The 20,233-nt window shown below is 33.9% G+C and overlaps 1 protein-coding gene across 3 annotated transcripts in view; it reads right to left on the bottom strand.

The window, feature by feature from the left end:
* LOC126847209 (fasciclin-2) overlaps window positions 1-19,981 on the bottom strand; it is a 98,963-nt gene extending 78,982 nt beyond the window's left edge. For all 3 annotated transcript variants that reach the window (XM_050587345.1, XM_050587346.1, XM_050587347.1), the window contains exon 1: window positions 19,568-19,981. In XM_050587345.1, the coding sequence (XP_050443302.1) occupies window positions 19,568-19,646 (79 nt within the window). In that variant the 5' untranslated portion in view covers window positions 19,647-19,981. The remainder of the gene's footprint in view (window positions 1-19,567) is intronic.
* Window positions 19,982-20,233: the final 252 nt, after the last annotated feature.

The raw sequence follows: 20,233 nt of genomic DNA, 5'->3' as shown, positions 1-20,233 counted from the left end.
ACCAACGTAGAAGAGACCAAGAGGACGTCCAAAGAAGCGATGGACAAATGGAATAAAGCAGGAAAAATTGGGGATACTAAATTAGGAAGAAAGAGTACACAATCGAGGCAGTGGATGAAGTTAATGGTGGCGGCAAAAACTCTGCTGAAGAGTTGCGATGCCAAGAAGAAGATCACAGCATCCTTGACAGAGATTTAAAAAAAAAAATGTGGAGAAAAAACCGTCTTTGCTTTGTCGATACAGATCTTCCAGAAAATGGTCTGACGGGAGAGTTACTTCATCTGATAGTCAAGAACTTTATCAATGTCGCCTTGGTTTTGGATTTTTATAACAAGTTGATTGTTAAAACCAAAACGAGTACTTAAAAAATTGTTTCTTTTAACCTTTATGTAAATCAATCTAACTAATTGCGTTATTGAAAAAAAAACACAGATAAAGTTCAGACGATACAAGTAACTTTACAGTAAGACAATTTTTGCAAGAGCCGTATCAAGAAAGCCAACTCGTGTTTTTTATGGTATAAAAATGCACGAGTGGCATTCTATTAACCGAATATATATCCATTTCAAACGCAATACACTTAGCGGGACTTTTTTTTTTTTAAATTGTACTTAGAAAAAAAAACCGTGCACTTGTTTCTGACCAACGAGTTGACGGCACCCGTCGCGCGGTTAATACCACAAGTGGTTAAAAAAAAAATAATGTTAAATGGAATTACCGCGGTTCGGGCGAACAGGGGATATTCGTAAATTCTGAAATAGTCAATATCATTACCATAAACACGCCCAGAGAATTTCACTATACTATTTACGGTGCTCGTGTGCTCATAAAAATAAACTCTTAACCGCCACCCATTTTTCGACCCTCTGGAAAATGAATCAGGAAGAAATAAACAACTACTCCTTCTCTCTCCTTTATGCGCCGCCCGGTATATTACAATGTGAATACATGGTGTATATTATAATAGTACTGAAAAACTAAAAAAAAAAAAAAAATCAATTGGGCAGAGTGGAAAAGTGTATTAAAAAAAATTATGTATACTCTCCAAGTGCGGTCGAACGTTCTTATGAATTTCAAATGAGGAAATATACACATCTTTTCTTTTAACCACACAACGTTTATTATGAATAATAATATGAACGTTATAAACGCGATATATTGGTAGCGTCCAATTTGTATTATCAATATTAATTTATGATTTGGTCATCGACAAGAATATAATAACACAACGAATGCAAAGGACAATTAAAATGCAAAAACGAGCATTGTTTCGACCGCAAATTATTGCAATCACGTGGACGAGATGATAACCGTTTATTTTTAATTGGAAAATCAATAAAGCCAAAACAATGGACACGTCCAGAGAAAATTAATAACCGCAATATTATACTATTTAGTTAGGTTGTGTAAGTCGGAGTACTTAGGCCGCGTTATCAACGAACAACAGCTGTTATTTATAATGTGAATACAAAATAATAAATTTTATATAGCACACAATAGCGGCAAAACAGCTCAAACGACGGATTAACACTGTTCCAAGCGACAATCTACTCTATATAGCTTTTCTATGTCATGAATTCTATGTATAGCGCACCCGAGGAGAGGGAAAAAGTACACGACAATTTACTTTCGGCGAGAAATAAACACTTTCTCTCTCTTTATTTTTTCTCCAGTTTGGCCCGAGAAAAACGCTATTAGTTTGGCGTTTCTCTAGTTATTTCCCGGTTAAAGCTTTACACGCGCACGGCAGGAGATGACTAACGGGGACGACGGTATGGAATATTCACTACAGAGCCTAACTAAGTTTTGAACAATTATTTAAAAAAAAAAATGAATAATTAACGAGAGCGTGATAACACAGTAGCGATTCTAAAATATCACAACATAAGCTACAGGTCAAGACCACACAAATTACTTTAAACGTTAAACGAAATCGCATCGCCTCTATCAGTCTACTAAGACTTCAAAGCATCGATTCCGTGTAATTCAGTAGGCTTCAAAGTGGCAAACAACTAGATATATATTCATTTAAGTGTTTCTTAAAGGTTCGACAAAGATATTATGTTTCCTGTGTATACAGAATGGTGTATTTGGATGAAAAATAGCCCTGGTAGTTATTTTGTAATTAAACGTGCAAGCGTTTACTTATTCTATTATTTCTCTTTTAACAGATTTTATAAAAAGTTATTAAAAAAAATAAAGCTATTGCAATACATCTAAATATTGGTGTGATACCAACACACACATACATATTATGACTTGCAATGACAATGGCAACATAATTTACCAACGAATGATTTTAAATACAATAAGAACACAATATATTAGTAGAACGTTTTGAATAATTTAATGTTTATAAGAAAAACAATGATAATGAGTAGGAAAAAAAGCAATACAATAGGGTATTGTTCCCTCGGCCCGGGTCTTAGGGTTGTTAATTTGATCAATTGTACAAATTCGGCTCAAGTCTACTGTGACATTTTACGACGTCTCGGGTCATTGAGCGTAAAGCGTTTCGTTCGCTTTAATTTTAAACATGTCAATACACACTAAAGTACATTACAGCAGTGGACACACATAGTAGAACAAATAGAATAATATATATATTCTATACAGTACCTTTTGGCCATATATGGCAGTATACGGTGTACCGCCACTACATTGTGATGGAAAATAATTTTTTAAGTAAACGGTTAGTTGTTGCCCGACTACATTCCCCAATGTAGCAATTTTCGAAACAAGACATTGCGGTTTTGGTTTCAAGCACGGTGTGAACTTGCAAAATATCGCTTAAGGAAAGTTTTCGAGCCTAGTCAACTGTAATGCACACACACTACCGAGACACTAGCCGACAGCTTGTCTTTACCACATAGAACAGTCCCGTCTGCACTTGTGTCTGACATTAATGACCACGGAAACTGTCTAGGAAGAGCCAATTAAAAACTTATTTCAGCCAATTAAACAAAGGCTCTTTTTTCCACGGTCCGTGCAGTTTGAATACGGATGTCTAAACAAAACTCTTTCTCTCAAGTCTACACCTCAAGCTGTTATATTTTTCGTTCAAACGTTATTAACAATAAGTATTACAATAATTATTATTCTGTACATTTTTCCCGCCGTCTCTTTCTCGGCGAACGTGGCCGATAAGAAAATGATGACAAAAAAAAATTAAAAGAATAAACATAACAGCGGGTTAATGTAAAAAAAAAATACGACCCGCTGTTCAAAAATCATTAAAAAAAACGCAAGTGCAAATTTTTAGGGCTACGTGAGAACAAAAAGATGCCGGCAAAGATTAAGTACTTTTATGATATGAATTAATTTTCGCTTTCTTTAGCAAAAAAAAAAATACATTACACAATTATACAATACCAGAAGGATACAACGTTTTAAATAAATATACCATCTAGTATTATATTATTATTTTGCACGAAAATACAAATCAGCTAATCACTGTGGTGTTTTTTGACGTAGGCACACTTTGATATTCTTATATTATACAAATAGAATGGTAAACGATGACAAACGACGAATCTGCCATTTCGGCGGTTAATTAATTTGGAAAACTTGGGACACACGTTTTCTGCAACCACGGATTTGTGATTAATGACTTTTAATGATATTTACTATGCAGTTATGATCGACGAAAAGCGCACCGCTTAATAATATTTTGTCCGTGTCGGCGCACAATAAAGAAATATAATAATAATATTATATGTCAGCTTTTAGATTTACAAAGAAGAAGAATATAAAATAACATCACAACAACAACTGCGTACACCAATCATGACTTCTGCGAGACGACGCTATTAGACGGAGTATTTATAAAATGTAATAATATTATTATTTCAAACAAAAGTAATTAGATTATTTATTCAGAAAAAAAAATATATATATATACATCCGCCAACAGTAAGAATGATTGATTGTATTATACAGAACGTCAAACGAAAATTATTAAGTTGTCAAAACATGATTGGTACGTCGTTATATTGGGATTATATTTCTTGGCTCGTTTTCTTTAATTTATACTTTCCCCTCTGCGTAAAGCACAATTGAAAGTTTTTCTCCTAACAAGATAACGACATCTGAAAGCCTTTTAATTTATATATAGGTATACTACAGCGGTAGGTACACACTAATCTATCTGGGTGTTAATAATACGAACAATTTAATTAGAAATATAAAAAGCACTCGCCTAATTGTTAATTTATTTTACGTCCTCGGCGTTTTTAAACAATATATACTACTTAAAAGAATATTATATTTCCAAGAATTTCTCTCACCCGACGACTCATTACTCCAAAAGTTCAGCAGAATAAAGAAATAAAGTTCTTCATCTTTAACGCTTTTTCATAATTAAGCACTAATGTACTTGTTGTAAATATAGATTGCGCGAATTTTTAAAAAAAGACCATACATTTCTTAATTACCGAATTAACCGAGCGCAGCGATCAAAATTACTAAGTTTTTTTTTTTTTTACTAAGAAATACTATTGTCTACTATTGTAATTTTCGCAATAAAACTAAAAGCTAAGCTCTGCAATTCGCGTTTAAAACTTTACAATAGCGTCAACACGGTATTAAGGCAACTGACCTGTAAACGTTTTGCTACACCTGGCGACTAAAAGCAAATTATATTTTTAAAGCAAAAGTTAGCTCTGTTTGAAGAAAAAAAAAATCAACGTCGATTTATAAAACATAAACAAGATGTAGTCAACTCAATATATATCGTATAGAAACTAACAAAAAACTGTTTAAAAAAAATTTTTTGGTGAAAACCATTCTCCAATTTTGCTAGATTTTTCAATTTTCCAATCCGTCCAGAAGAAAAATTCTATGTTTTCCTTATAAATAATTTCAAGATAAGCTTCTTAAAATCCTTTTCACAGAGTAGAGTCTTTAAAGAGATCCATGATTATGATTGAAATCATTAAAGCGAGGGAGATGGGAAAAACTGAAATTAGAATACTACAGTGAAGATTGGTACCACAAGGAAAATAGGTTGTGGTGGTTTCTGCAAGGTCAACCATGGCACGTGCATCACCTCTGAGGAAACACAGTTATAAACGACAGTCTAACATAACATGTAAATTAAACTTATCTTCTTTAAAATATCATTGCACGAGGTAGACAGATGAAAAACACACGGATATCAGTGATCAAGAACTGAAGCAGGCCGACAGTGTTGCCAAACTTTCGATAAAACGAAACAAAGCTTTACAAGCCCTCAAGTCTCTCAAACCAACAACAAAAAGAAACAAGGTCACACGCGTGTGGAAATAGACGACTTATTCACGGTCGAAGTTAGCGCAACTAGTGTCATGGGACAAGCGAGGGAGGATAAGTTTTGACTTTTTTAATTTAAATAAATCAACGAAAACCCCAACACACACATCCGAGGTCAAAGTGATTGAAAATCAACCCGGGAGTACCTTCAAGCTATATATGGGTTACAGCTGTTACACAAAGGCCAATGTCTCATTGGGACAGGTATTCGAACGGAATGGCAGAATGACGGGTCGTAGGTATAGCAAATACATTGAGCTCCATACAATAAGATGGTCAAGTCGTAGAAAATAAAATGTTTTAATTCTACAACGGTCACATGTCGAGTAGGAAGATGAAAGATGTGTTTTATACATTTAGTTTGAGAAAAAAAGTCTAAAATTCTCAGTAGTACAATTTTTTTAATTTAAAACCCGTCAACATGAATAAAATATTCTTGTTAAAGCTAAAGGTTTTGTTTTTTGTGTTCTTTGGTAGTCAAGTAGTTTTCTGATTCGAGTATTAACACTATTTAATCGACTATGGTAACTGTACTCTGTCTATACCCAAACGCTGATACTACCGCACCGGTGTAAAGTAGTGTTTCTATCAGATTCTATCATCAATCTATATTTTACTACGTGTACGCTAAGGTATAAACTATAAGGTATACATATATCTAAACATTGGTAAGTAGTAACGGTAACGCTCACGTTCCGGCTCGTGCCATTAAACCAGTTAAGTCGACGAGGAGGAACGTGCCGCATATATAAGATCATAAATTCCCTTGTTGTCTCACCCGACGACGGGAAGGCGACCGAAACAGGTGCGTTTAAATCGTTTCGTTATGCCAATGTGCGTGAGAAGAAAAGTGCAAAAAAAATCGAGTTATCCCGTAGGGCAGAGGGGAAGAAAGAGATGGAGGGGGGGAGACGACAGAAAGATGTGGTTACTATACTTACACACATCTAGGCAATAATTCTTTTCCACGATGTTTATCACCGACACGGCGCACTCTTTACCTATTCCAAAGGCATTTGCATTCGGAAAATAAAAAAAATATATAAAGAGGAGAGGGTGTGCCAAAAACTGAGGCCAGAATTTTTTTTTTTTTGTACAATACACCAAAGATCGAATGCGAAATGACAATAGCAAAGGGGGGAAATTTACAACGGTCATAAATAAAAATAAAAAAAACCCAAGAAAAGCGTGTACACTTCTAACTTTTAAAAAAAAGTATATATAATATATTTGTTTAGTCACGATAGAGGTTTAAGGAACACAATAATATATTATAATATAGGTAGTGTTGGGTTTATTTATAAAAAGCGCGCAAAAACTTTAATCATTTTGGCTTTTTTTTTTTTGGTAGAAAACATACGTTTGATATTAAAAAATATACTATCAAAACGGCGATTAAAAACAGCGTTTACCTTTGAAACAATTAAAATAGTCACCCTACAGGTAAAAGTTGACGGGCCTATGCTACATGACGGAGTTGTGTTTCGCGTTTTTTCGTCCCTAATGAATATAATACGAATATTAAATATCGAAGAAAAAAAAACATGCACGGTGCATTATATTAAATATATCCCATCAAATACATAGTGTTGTGTAAAATTAACTTAACGAGAAACATTAATAATCCATTACAATTAAAAGCGTTTAAATTGAATCTTACCCCGATTTGTAATGTAGTATTAGATATTGTACAGAAAATAATTTTGTGTTGTCTTTATGATTAATAAGTAACAATGGTAAAATAAGTACTATTTTTATTTAAAATGTGTTTAAAATAGATAATAATTTTACTGTTGAACACAACATACGGTCGTTACGGAATTAGAATTTAACGATTTATGTCGTGAATTGAGCATACAGCACAAGTCAAGTAAGTGTACCCTAATTATTATTATTGTGAATGTTCTTGATAAAAAAAAATTAAAAATGATACGTTAACTCGGATCTACTGATACAATAGAGCAAATCAGATCACACAAGTCATTAACAGCTATACACCGTTATACAGTATATACAGCTGTCTCGACTTACATAGATTACACACTAATCGGTTTTTTATTTTTTTTTATCGAAACTTGAAAACAAAAAAAATAATACATAACTCTTACATGAAAAATTCGAGTAAGCAATTTTTTTGTTGTGTGGGTTGTCACATACGTACGTCAACCTCCTATATTCAAGTATATTTATTTGTTTTTAGTATTATCTCCAATTTGTTTAGTTTTCCGTGTAAACTGCCACAACAGATAAAATAGTAGTCGAAAACATTAAAATAAAAAAAACAAAAGATAACGCCTCTGTTGGTCTTTGATAATTAGCTGTTAAATTTATAGAACAAAAAAACTATTACAACCGAACAATTATTTTTAATAATAATATTTTTTAAATAATTTGAATTTAAAACAATTTGAAGATTCTCGACACGAGGAGTATAAACATGTTAATGCCAATCGAATAGTCTAACAAATAAATCTTATAAAAAAAGGACCCGTTAATATTTTTTCATAAAAAAAAAATTATGTTCTGCCAGTTACTTCGTGTGAAAACCTAACCACGCTTAACACAATAGCTGTTTATATTGGCCACTTCGGTTAGGTCGTACTTACACATTTTAAAGGTTGTCAATGTGGAACTAATAGCGCGTAACGGCTGCGAAAATGTACTCTTAAGAGCCCACTCGATAACCAGTGCCTTGGAAATAGAGCGAGTTAGCCGTACAACGACCTCAGCCTATTAAAAAATATAAAAAACACAGCAAGATAATATATTATATTCGGAAAGAGGTTTTTTTACTAGGTACACGCTGCTGCAATTATAGCCATTTCAATATAGTCAAACCCGTAATGGAGCCCTTAACGTTTCCATGGGAGCGTAACATGCCAACCAAGGCTTATTTTGCTAATCTTGCAAAATTCGCTCAGTTAGTAAGACACGAATACAAAATCTTATTCTTCTTATACTTTAGCAGGTACAATATTAGTTCTGTATCGCCATCCTTACACACACGGTCATAACGAATTCTTTTCCAGAGGACTAAAGTTTTTGCCGCCGTTATTATACACAACATATTGTGACTCGACGTAAGATGAGTTTTTAACTTGTATACAGGTCCTCCGTCGGGCTCTTGTACCTATATATATATTTTGTTTGTTTTTTTGTTAGCAACCTACTTGTCTATTTTTACTATCTCACTGGAACGCTCAAACATATACAATATGGGCAACAACATAAAATGAAAAATTGCAAAACACCGGCGGATTGGCAGCTGTTCAGTAAAATGTTATACTTTTTGGTTTATTTACATTTAAGTTTTATTGCACCACAACACGTTGCTTGAGAGCGCCGCTCTGTCTATATTGTATTACAGATTTTTTACTGAGGTCTACCCCGTTGAAGGAATATAAAACAAAATTTGTTTACCGCGAGCTTTTTATTATTTTCAATTTCATAACACTTGTCTTATGAAATGGTTTTTTTTTAGAGCAATATTATTTGAACCGTTCGAAGCATCTGATGATATTTTTTTTTGAAAAATGTTGTCCAATGAGCGGAATAAAGTACCTATCTCGACTAAGACAAATATGTAAACATTAGCTCAACTATTACATAAATCCGTTTTGAATGAATTTAGCGACAACTATAGTTGATAAGAGTACTGCAGTCGCATATGCTCACAATGTTGTCGTGTATTAATATTAAAATTACTTATGTATTTAATTTAGGTTTTATTTCTATAATATATGTACAGAAGCCATTTGGCGTGGTTCGTGTAAAAATGAAAAAACCAAAACGCTCGAATAATAATACATCAAACGTCGGTCGGTCGGTGTGCACTAAAGTTTTTCACACGACAGGGTTTTATAAGTATAAAATCATGTTAATTGTACAGAAATAGTAAACTATAATGAAGTCACTACACATTTTACCGCCCCGGCGCGGTCAAAGAATTATTAAAAATATCATGCACGATTTATAAGCAAGACCAATGAAGGTAAACGTTGTTTTTTTTCTGCAGTCACGAAACACAACTACCGTATCCCTCCCCCTTTTGTTTTTTACCGTCACACCTGTTATTTTGTCCGATGGTTATCGTCGTCGAGCTTAAAAATAGATGTATATACTCACACCACGGCCCCATGTACAATATACTGTTCCACGAGGTGTACACACACACACACACACACGGGTACAAAGTTTGGCGTTTATTTCCCGAAAAAAAAAGTTGGCCCAGAAACAAAAAACGATTTTATTTTTATTTTTTTAACCGTTAAATGTTAAACGTACCTACCTGATATTAATACAAACGCTTTAGCAAGTAATAAGTCACGTATTTAGCAACATCAAACATAAGCCAAACAACAAACTCAAAACCGAGTAGATATTGTTATTATTATTGGCATGTAATATTTCAGACGAGTATACCGGCAACATCTTTTCATTTTTTCTTATACTTATATTATACTATTATGTACAGTGTTCGCAGCTCAAATAAATATTTTTATTTGAATTATGTGTTATATCTAGATAATTGCCCATGATAGTTGGTCCCGTGTACTTATACAATAAGTCAAGTATATAGGCTTTGGGCCCCTCTTATACGTTTATACCCGGTAGCATAAATTTACCTTATTCGCCTGTGAATATATATTTTCTTGATTCCTAAAGATCACTATCTTTCTTTTTCTCGGCTTGTCATGCAAATCGTGAGTGTTTATACACTTTATAAATTACAACCATGTCGTTGAAACAATATCTGAGTAAACTTCCAAACGAATAATATAGATTACAAACAAAATATTAGCAACGGTACACGAATGTCGTCGTGTGCACTCGAACACGGTTTACACGATTTAGCGACTTAGCGAAACGCCTCCAATCTTTGTGGGACTTTTTGTTTTTGAGCACGAATTTTTGTCGAGAGCCGGGCCAACTAGAAAGAGAAAAAAACGACATAACTTAGCCGTGTGCTCAGATTTCATCCGACGATAAAGACCCGACCACAAAAGCTGCGTCGGGTCTGCTAAACTTGGCCCCGCCGCTGTCGTCCAGAAAGAATTGTGGAAACGATAAATAAAAATAATATGGTTTTTGGGACTACAATGCAGTGTGACGTTGAGAAGTTTCGTCGGGTGGATAAACGCCCTGTAAAAAAAATACATAAAAGAGAACTTTATCCGCAACCGTTATTCTACTTGAGCGGTATCAATTTAATGGCGTAAGAACTTGCATTAAAAACTATTTGCAGCATTCGACGTGGACGATTCTGATATTTTTTACACTTGAGTACCTACAATAGCCAAATAATATAATATTATATTCCTGCAACCGGAAGTATATAGAAAATCAGTTAAATCTTAAACATACCTACAACGAGCATTTTGTTTGGACAAAATAAAATAATTTTTGTGCATGGATTAAATATACTAGGTTATTCCTCCATCTCTACCCTCTCTCCAAGGAAATTGTCGATGATAAAATTAAAATGGCAGTTTGAGGGTGAGCCAATCAAATTAATTCATTTTATATTATGAATTGCAATGGCTTTGAGTATACTGCGTAGGCAAGCTGTCACGGGTTCTTAGGCAATTCTACATTTTTTTTCTCTTATAAGAACCAATTTGTATAACCTGGCACCACTACGAAGGCCATGCTGGACGTCAGCATTAACCGTCGTAGTGGTACTTTAAAACTTGTTATCATCCTGGAACGCTTACTGCGTAGTGGAACACAAGATAAGAAAATAGATTACAAGTTTATACAATATCAAGACACGTTTGTTGCATGACGTACTCCTCCCCTCGCTCCCCACTTGTACCTATTTCTAGACGTGTCAACACTTACACCGATCTTAGAAAAATGTAGGTATTTAACCGCGGGGGTGGGGGGAGGAATTTGTAATGCCATCAGTGACAAAATACCAATCGTTAATGAACGAGGGTCGGTCGTCAAACGTAAGACGGCAAAACGACGTGTGCGGTGTGTGTGTGACGATGAAAAATTACCCACGGGGATGATGCCTTCCTCGAAAATGGCTTTAATTTCGTATCAAGGACTATATTCCTGGTCGTCATGCCCCCCGGGAAATACTGAGCGAACGGCCAACTCGGCTACTCTAACCCGGTCGGTCCTCGGGAAAATCCCACGACTGATTTCCCTTCAGGTTTACCGGAAATCCCTCTTTTCCCCGCGTGTGCGCGACTAATATTCCACCGCAGAGGTCCAAATTCTTTAAACGAAAACGTCGGCCCATTTTCGGTTTCACGCATCACTGGTACAAGGAGTTTGATCCCACACCTCGTGTCGCCGCCGGGAAATCAGTAAACCGGTCACACAAGTGTAAAGCGGCCCTAGCTACAAGCACAATAGTATTGCTTAACGATATCGAGTTTGCACGATATTATATTGATGGCCTAGAATAGATAATATTGAAAGATTGTGCAATTGTTCATTGATTGTTATCACCACAGACAATATATTATATAATAAACTAGATTGCTAACTAGTGATAAGAATGGAAGTCGACGTCGGCCATCTTTGTCGGATTTATGTGTGTATAAAATAATATATACATATAAATATATATCTGTGATTCTGTGCTATCGACTTAACTTATGGTTGTTAAAAAACAGCGATAACAGTTACAAACATGTAAAAAGGTTATAATTCCCACAAAGATGGCGACATGTACACTTGGAAAACTAGATTATTACACCTATATATAACTGAGTATATTATAGAAAAATGTTTTGTACAATGATATATTTTTTTTTTCAAGAATGTGGGTTTTAGTTTATCTAATCTGTGATTATATTGTGCATGCAAGGGCCGCTTAAACAAGAAGCATTTAAACCAGAACGGACATACTACCACAGGCTATATGAAATCAGATAACTAACTCGGCATGTAAACACTGACGTCATGACGTCACATGACTTAAATAAAAATGACACATAAAAACCCTTATGGACCCCTAGGAACGTACATAATGTAACACAAAATATGTGGTCATACGGTTTGCTATGCTATTCGATTTTGTCAATTATTTTAAATAGGGGATAAGAAATAAAAATTTTTTTAAAAAGTAACAATACCTACAGATAGAACATAAAAGAAAATTGCAATTAACATGCGTTCAACAAGGCATTGTACCATTACAGCCAAACGTGTCATGATTACTAATTGTAAGAGCATCTACGATAAATGTACAATGTATGTGGAAAATGTATACTTTTTGTTTTATCACGTTTCACATATTATTATTTTAACAATGGCCATTTCAATAAATTACCATTGTCGATGGATACACGAGTACAAAATCAATTTTTGCTACTTAACTTTTGACGGTTTAGTTCCTTTAACGTTCAAATTCAACGTCACCGTTAACCTTTAAGTAGCCCGTTATAGTCGACAGAATTTGACGCCATTTTACAAGTTATTACAGTGTTTGTTTGAAAAATAAACCTGATATTGTTGTAGTAAGTTAGAGTAGCATAGTAAATACCGGGTTTAAAAAAAAAATCGTTTGCCAATTAAACGTCTGGAAAAGACAACATAAATATGTTATTGGTAAAAATAGTAAAAAACAACTCGTTTTTCACTGTCCGACTTGTCTACAACATGACAGTGCCAAGTTCACGATGGATTGAATTCTATAGATTAAAAATAGTAAATCTTACATAAAAAAAAAACTAAATTTAACTACTTGTTGTAATTAGCCGTAATCAAATATTAACAATTATTACATTATATAGTTGTTTACAGTTATCTTTATTTGTGTGTTATCTACTAAACGGGGATCATATCGAGTTTATGTATATAATATAATAAATTTAATTCCGAAAAACCGATATAATTCTTCTTTGGACGATATCAATTTAATATATAGTTTTTTTTCAAGTAATACGAGGATGAGATCGAACAAACCATCAACACGTTTCCGAGCGGCTCGAAAGGGGTAATAAATATATCTCGGTTTACACTATTATATCGGACGAATAACATATGTGGGCAATCAAACGAAATGCTACTACCACGTTGTACCAATTGAAAAAAGGTTAACCTTTCCCGGAGAAAATCAAAAACCCGTTTGGAAATAAACTCACAAAATTCAGTGTTTCCAAAAATTGGATGTGTAAATCGTGTACGGATTCTAACGCTTTTAACCACACATACAGTCTACAGAAACAGACAACAACTGTTAAAACTAAGTAATTTCATATACAAGTTCCCGAACATACTTGACGGTCACACCACGACCTAAATTACAACAAGGAACAGACCAAGCATGCAACAAGCACACAATCGTTAAAGTAAACGAAAAACGCATTGTTATCAATTTTTTTAAGTTAGATAACGGATTGTATGACACCACTCTGTATACACAATATGTTTTTTCTCAAACGTGAAAGACGGACATGCAACAACACCGTTGCAACTTATCTTCAATTACACGTTGTTATTCGATTACTTTCCGTGGCAGGCATCACATCGCTTTCACGGTCTCGGCTAACAAGAGGAAAAACTCCCAACAAAGATACACAATAAGAAGTATAGGTACACGTTACGTTATTAAAATACCGTTAGGCTAGACAGACTAAAGGACAAAATAAAACACACTGCGTTATGTGTTTGTATACATAAATGCATACATATCTGTGGATATTTTATAAACCGGGTGTTTCATCAAAAATTGTTCTTTAAAATAAAACTGCAATTTTGCAGTTTTTTTTTTGTTTAAATACTTTCATTCGTTATTGTACAGTATTATAAAACGAAGAATCATTTACCTTTTTTTTTTTTGTATTTTTCAGAGCGCTGTAAACTTTTGAAAATTAAATGACAAGTTCTATATTTTATTAACTTTTTATAACAAGAAAAGTAATTTATAATCAGATTTAACCAATTACTTTTAACGTTATTAAAAATAATTATTCAAAACTGTTCATGGGCCAGTAAACATTTTTGTAAATTATTCTTAATTAAAAGTTAAACTTAATAAAAAAAAAAGTGTAAGTTACCATTTAAATAGTGTTGATGGAGCTCTGGAATTTACCAAAAATTATAAAAATTTAATATGTACCTACTGGCAATAATAAATATTGAAAAATAAACTAAAATTTCAACCAAAAAAAAAAAAAAATACAAATTGTAATTATTTTTAAGAAAACGAGTGTCTTATGTTAAATGGACCACCACCACCTTGTATGTATATCGTGCGCTACGCTTTTAGATTAAGTATATCCTCTAGTAAGTGTGAAGCAGTTGACCGGAACACCCCAGTATTTTTTTACAATAAGAAAAAAATGTTTAAAGAAGTGCAAACCACCGACGGCCGCTATTTTTTTACCCATGATAAGTGTACAATGTTGTTTTCTTAGATAAAAAAAACAATATCCGCCAAGTCACATTAGTGTGATTATTCACGCAACTTCGCGACAGTTGAATTGCATAATTTAAGAGGGGACATAGCTATTTGTCTTACAGACATTTTGACAAAGACGGTATTTAATAGGCATAGTCCTTAGATTAAACATACTATACTATATATTATAATTATCTATGTGTTAAATCATTACAGACTAAGTTGTATGCAAATTGAATTATTATTCTACCAAAGGCCGATATTTTTTCCGGACGATGTTAAATGTATGTAATGAATCATTTTGGAAAATACATGTTTCTTGATGCATGTTTTACAGTAAAATACAAATGTGGTACAATACGCACTATTGAGCATAACAAACAAAAGTGTATCTGTACCTTCATTAATATTTTTTTTTTCATACAAAAAACCTATTAGTTATTATTGGGGCTTCACTGTTAAATAAATTATCGCATGGATTAAAAAATAAGACTTTTTATGGGTACAAAAAATTATGGTTTTATTTTATTTATATATATATATATACTTGAACTGCTCGTTCAATTTTTTACGAGCCAATTGCCATTTGGCGAGTGAGTACATTATACCGTTACTATACACAATAATTATTATGGTTGTCACTAGTCGTTAATGTTACCATTGACCTAGAAATCTAGATAACACCCACCCACGCATCGCAATATCAAAGCACGAACAATATAAAGCAACACATTTCCAATCGGCTAAATAAATTTTTCACTAGTGATTTTGACATATAAGTGTTTATACACCTCTTGATAAATTGGTATAGACAAAAGAAAATCACAGACTAATATATTCTACATGTATAATACGTTTGTATACATTCTTAGATCATTGAACTGCACACAAAAAATCTGCAATAAAATCTTATTTATTATTTTTGTTTATAAAATCTTGCGCTGTTGTTGTTATTATTGTTAAACGACACAATGCAAATATTAAATAGAACTGTTGCTTGTTGCTGAGCGCAATTTTTTTATTTTATTTTATAATATTTCATTAGTGGAATTAGCTGCTATAGTTGTTCACGGTAAGAGACCAAAACATTTCTCGTGAAAACACAAATAATTTTAATCGGATGCAACATTAAACTATACCATAAATCAAAATACTTTAAACCAAGATTCGATGCTATCTTCGTGGGAGCATCGCCAACACGACGAGGCAGTGCCATCGTGACCTAAAGCAACAGTGGGAGGGAAACGACCGTCGTGAGAGAGTGAAGTCTAAGAAGAAGAAGAAGAAGAAAAATAAGTATACACGTCATAACCAAGAGTCGGGGACCCCCATTGTATAGTTGTGAGTGCTAGTCGTCCTGATACAATGTAATGGCGTTCAATATAATAACGATTTCAATAATTGTAAGCGATAAAGGTTTTTTGAACACATTTTTGTTGTCGTTTAAAACTATCAAAAAAAATAAATGTACAACGACATAATATTTTTAAAACGCAACAAGTTATACGAAAACAAAAGTTTTTAAATTTAAAAAACCATAACTATCAAGGCGGAGGAAACATTTTACACGGTTGTCCTACACATTATAATATAAACACCGGCATTGAAGCTCTTGGAATAAAAAAATTACCGACAATGAGCTGATATGCCTAGTACCCTTGACTAATGCGAGGCTAACCCTGGGGGTGAGGGGAAGGGGGGGGGGGTAAGCTAAGAGTTTAATTTACAATAACACGTCTAGTTTCCTCTATCTAATTCGGACGAGTAGGTACCAACCAAGTCCTACGCACGTTTTTTAACTACCCATTAAAAAAAAACTTAATTGTTCGATGGTAATATAATTGTGTACGGCGATTGGTCGTCGCTTGCTTGGGAAACGTTTTGATTTAGTAGGGACTGTATAAGACTTGCAGAGATGACCGATCGCCGGAGGCCCGTAGAATAACCACGAAGGCGTGGGAACAGAACAATCATCGAGTAATGCTGACCAGCTAATACACAAAGATAGGAGTCATCAGGATAGTGGTGTAGATAACAGTATATATGTACACACTTAACTATATATTTTCAAAGACAGTGATTAAAATATATTATTGTGTTTTCAATACAACTTGAATGCATGGGCCGCAAGAAGCAAGCGACAAGGGTACAATGTACATCATAAAAATCACCCAGCTAAGACATAAATGTATGTACCTACCTAATCAGTAATATATTCTATTCTAAATATTGTAGTCAATTATGTAGTAGAAACAGAAGAACAACCAGTCTTTATTACAAATTTCTACTTGGTCGAGTGTTTCGGTGACAGCATTGATTTAATTATAATATTTTAATACTCGCATTTGCATATTTTGTGTTTAATTCTTTACCAATATTTATAGAGTTTGTGTTATGAGAAACAAATACTATGTATTTTTTAACTTTAATAAAAAATGAATAAGTTTTTAATAGCGTTTTATCCGAAACAAGGGAGTAGGTATACTGTTTTATTTAAATTTTTATAATTCTTAATAATAATTGTTGTTCCAAACCGAGGGTAACGTTTATGTAAATGTATTTAATTTTCGTTTAGTGCAACAATTCAGTGTTTGTGAATGTATAATGTATTTCAATGGCGTTTAGCATAATTCTGTTGATCTCTATTTGAAAATAGCACAACAATAATGCATATATGGAGAGAAAAAAGGAATATTTTGACTGAAGCTCCGGTTAGAAAATCAAAGCGAAACTGCAAATTTGAGTACAATAATAATGTGACACTATAGCTCTCGGAGACTCGGACTTAAGATTAAATGACCCGATGATAATAATAACTCGAATGTTATATTTTACTAGAACAAATACATTAAAAACAATTGCCACAGAACACAATTTGAAGTATTTCAAGTACTATTGTTTGAACTTTGAAAATTCAAGGTCGAGGGCGTCGTTGAATCTAATGTATTATATAATTATAACTGTTACAATCAACGGAGATTCGATGCTGGGAACAAAACGGAATGAAATGATAGGGCTTCTTGTAGTTATACGCCATACATCATGCCTACACACTATACACAGCCAATGTAATGGAATACTACACACACATACACAATGTACAGGATACATTAATGTTTATTGTAAATTTCACGTTATTAATTATTATTTTTAAGCCATATAAAAGGGCATTCTAGGGTTACAGTACAATTATTATTATTCGTTTGTAATATCTCCATTATAATGAATTAATTTCTTCGATGAAAACATTTTCATATGAATGAGTTAGGTACAGAGTTTTTATTTTTTTTTTATCCGGCAATGAACTTTATTATTTTTATACACACACAAATGGAATACCTTTAATGGTAATTATTTTAATTCGTCGGTATGGGAATCAATTTGTCGAATGTCAATGAAAGGTAGGTTTTAAAATTCGCATGGTCTATTTTACACAGGACACATCATTCAACCCAATATAATACCTATATATATATATATATATATATAGGTAGGTATATAGTGACAAGTATAACGGGGCAATTGTAACTGACGTGGGTCTACGGATATCTTCATTGTTTTTTTTTCCCTCATTTAATTCCGTCACATTCACGAATCAGCTTTCCATAGAGACATACTACCGAATTCACAAAAAAAAAAATGACCATCCATTAAACTACTATTGTGTGTGTGTGTGTATATACTATATATACATATATATATATTGAAACCTATTAGGACTGGGTAATTATTTTCAACGATTAGTTTATAATTACACGAATCGAAGATAGCCGGTGTACAAAAGAAAATTAAAAAAATTAAACTCTGATAATAGCGTGTCATAAAATGTGATGTTGTTATCGAGCCATTATTTTTTTTGTATTTATTCTCAAGTTTACAATCGCAATGTCTATACCCAACCACAAATATACAATAATAATATTATGCATTTTATTGTATACTACAACAACAACACCAACCAAACCGTTTAGTTTTAAACGGAGAAGTTTATTTTGTTTAGTCAAATTGAACTTTAAGTCAGGTAGACCTAACTTACTTAATAATATATACCTATGTTCTCGGTTTTCGTTTTCCGGTAAAACAAGCAAAACCCGGCTACGGTTCCGGGAAGAAAATATTATGTTGAATACCTAACATACATAGGATAACAACAGCTTGTTTCTTGAGTAAACAACGGATAATAGAACACTTTAAAATAATAATTCCGAAGGCTATTAACAAATGCTATTTAAATTTTAAGCTGTCGTTAATTATAATAATTATTATCTATCTTCTAAACCGAATTTGGTTTTTGATAGAAAATCCCATCAAATAAAAAAATAGAAACAACGGGTTCATGCCTAACATGAACCCTGTAACATTTGGTGTTCGAAATTAATTACAAACACAATGACGTCATAATCAACTCATACATAGGTTTGCGACATAATTGAAAACGAATGGTTTTTTTTTTATAAATTTCCTAATATTTTATTTTAATCGTTAATAGTTTTCACGGATATGTTAATATATTAAATGGTTGATAGTGTACGCACCTAAAGGTACGCCCTAAAGATAAATTTCATATCGGTGACAAATCCGGTAGTTGTGCAATACCAGGTCTCGGCCTGTACCGGCGTAAAGCGACTAAATTCCTATTTTGTAAAAAACGTGACTGGACAGAGTTTGCAGTTATTCAAAAATACCTAGAAACCACTAGTGTCATTTTTTTTACATATTCAGAGTATGTGAACGGTCGACCGGTTCTTTTCTTTGTTTTGTTGTTTGTTCGACGGATCACAACAAAACAGGTGCGCAACGCGACAAGTAGGTATAATATACATTACTCTTGTTATCGAGCAACGACAGGATAGTGTCGCATATATTATTATTTACAATCGGTTTGGCGCCCTTTTTCTCATGTAAGTGTACACGTACCTGATAGTAAGACGACGGAGCCCAACAGCAACAGCCGCAAGGTGGTCATGGGCGCGCGGGTTTCCTTCATTTTCGACATGCTTTTGCCGAGACTTTTGCCGGCGGACGAGATAAGCTCGTTTCGGTTGACGGAAAACAAAATACCAAGAAAACCGGTAGATAAGAAATAACAATTTTTAAAAAACCCCTTGTCTTTCGACGACGGCCTCGTCGGCGGCGGCGGGTCTTTGGACCTTTGTGGAGTTTTTTTTTTAGGCAAGTACTATTTTACCGTGCAAGTGTGTGTGTGTTAAAATAAAAAAAAAAAAACAAATAAAACTATACACGTGAACGACAAAAGACTCGAACGACGACCAAGAAACAACGACGACGAAGACACGACACGACGACGACGACGGCCGACGAACACGAGACGATGACGGACGACGCGAACGTTGCCGGCACGGCGCGGTCGGAATGCAGGTGCCCTTCGCGTTCGGTCGCGGTCGGCTATCGTCGGCTCGTATCGTATCGTCGCGCTCGGCGCGCGTTACCGCAACCGCGACTCTTCCCGCGCACCATCAGCTCGACTTTTATTCCCGTGTACGTACCTGCAACCGGTTTCCGATACGGTCGCCGAGGTAAACGGGGTTATACCACCTATACACCTGTTTTACTATGTTGTTG

The sequence above is a fragment of the Adelges cooleyi genome, unplaced genomic scaffold (genome assembly GCF_023614345.1).
Source record: "Adelges cooleyi isolate 19-005CV unplaced genomic scaffold, UGA_ACOO_1.1 ACOO_flye_CR_arks_rails_tigmint_CR_PRNA_9, whole genome shotgun sequence".
Classification (NCBI taxonomy): Eukaryota; Metazoa; Arthropoda; class Insecta; order Hemiptera; family Adelgidae; genus Adelges; species Adelges cooleyi.
Note: the sequence above shows the minus strand (reverse complement) of the source record. Positions and strands in the feature narration are given on the sequence as shown.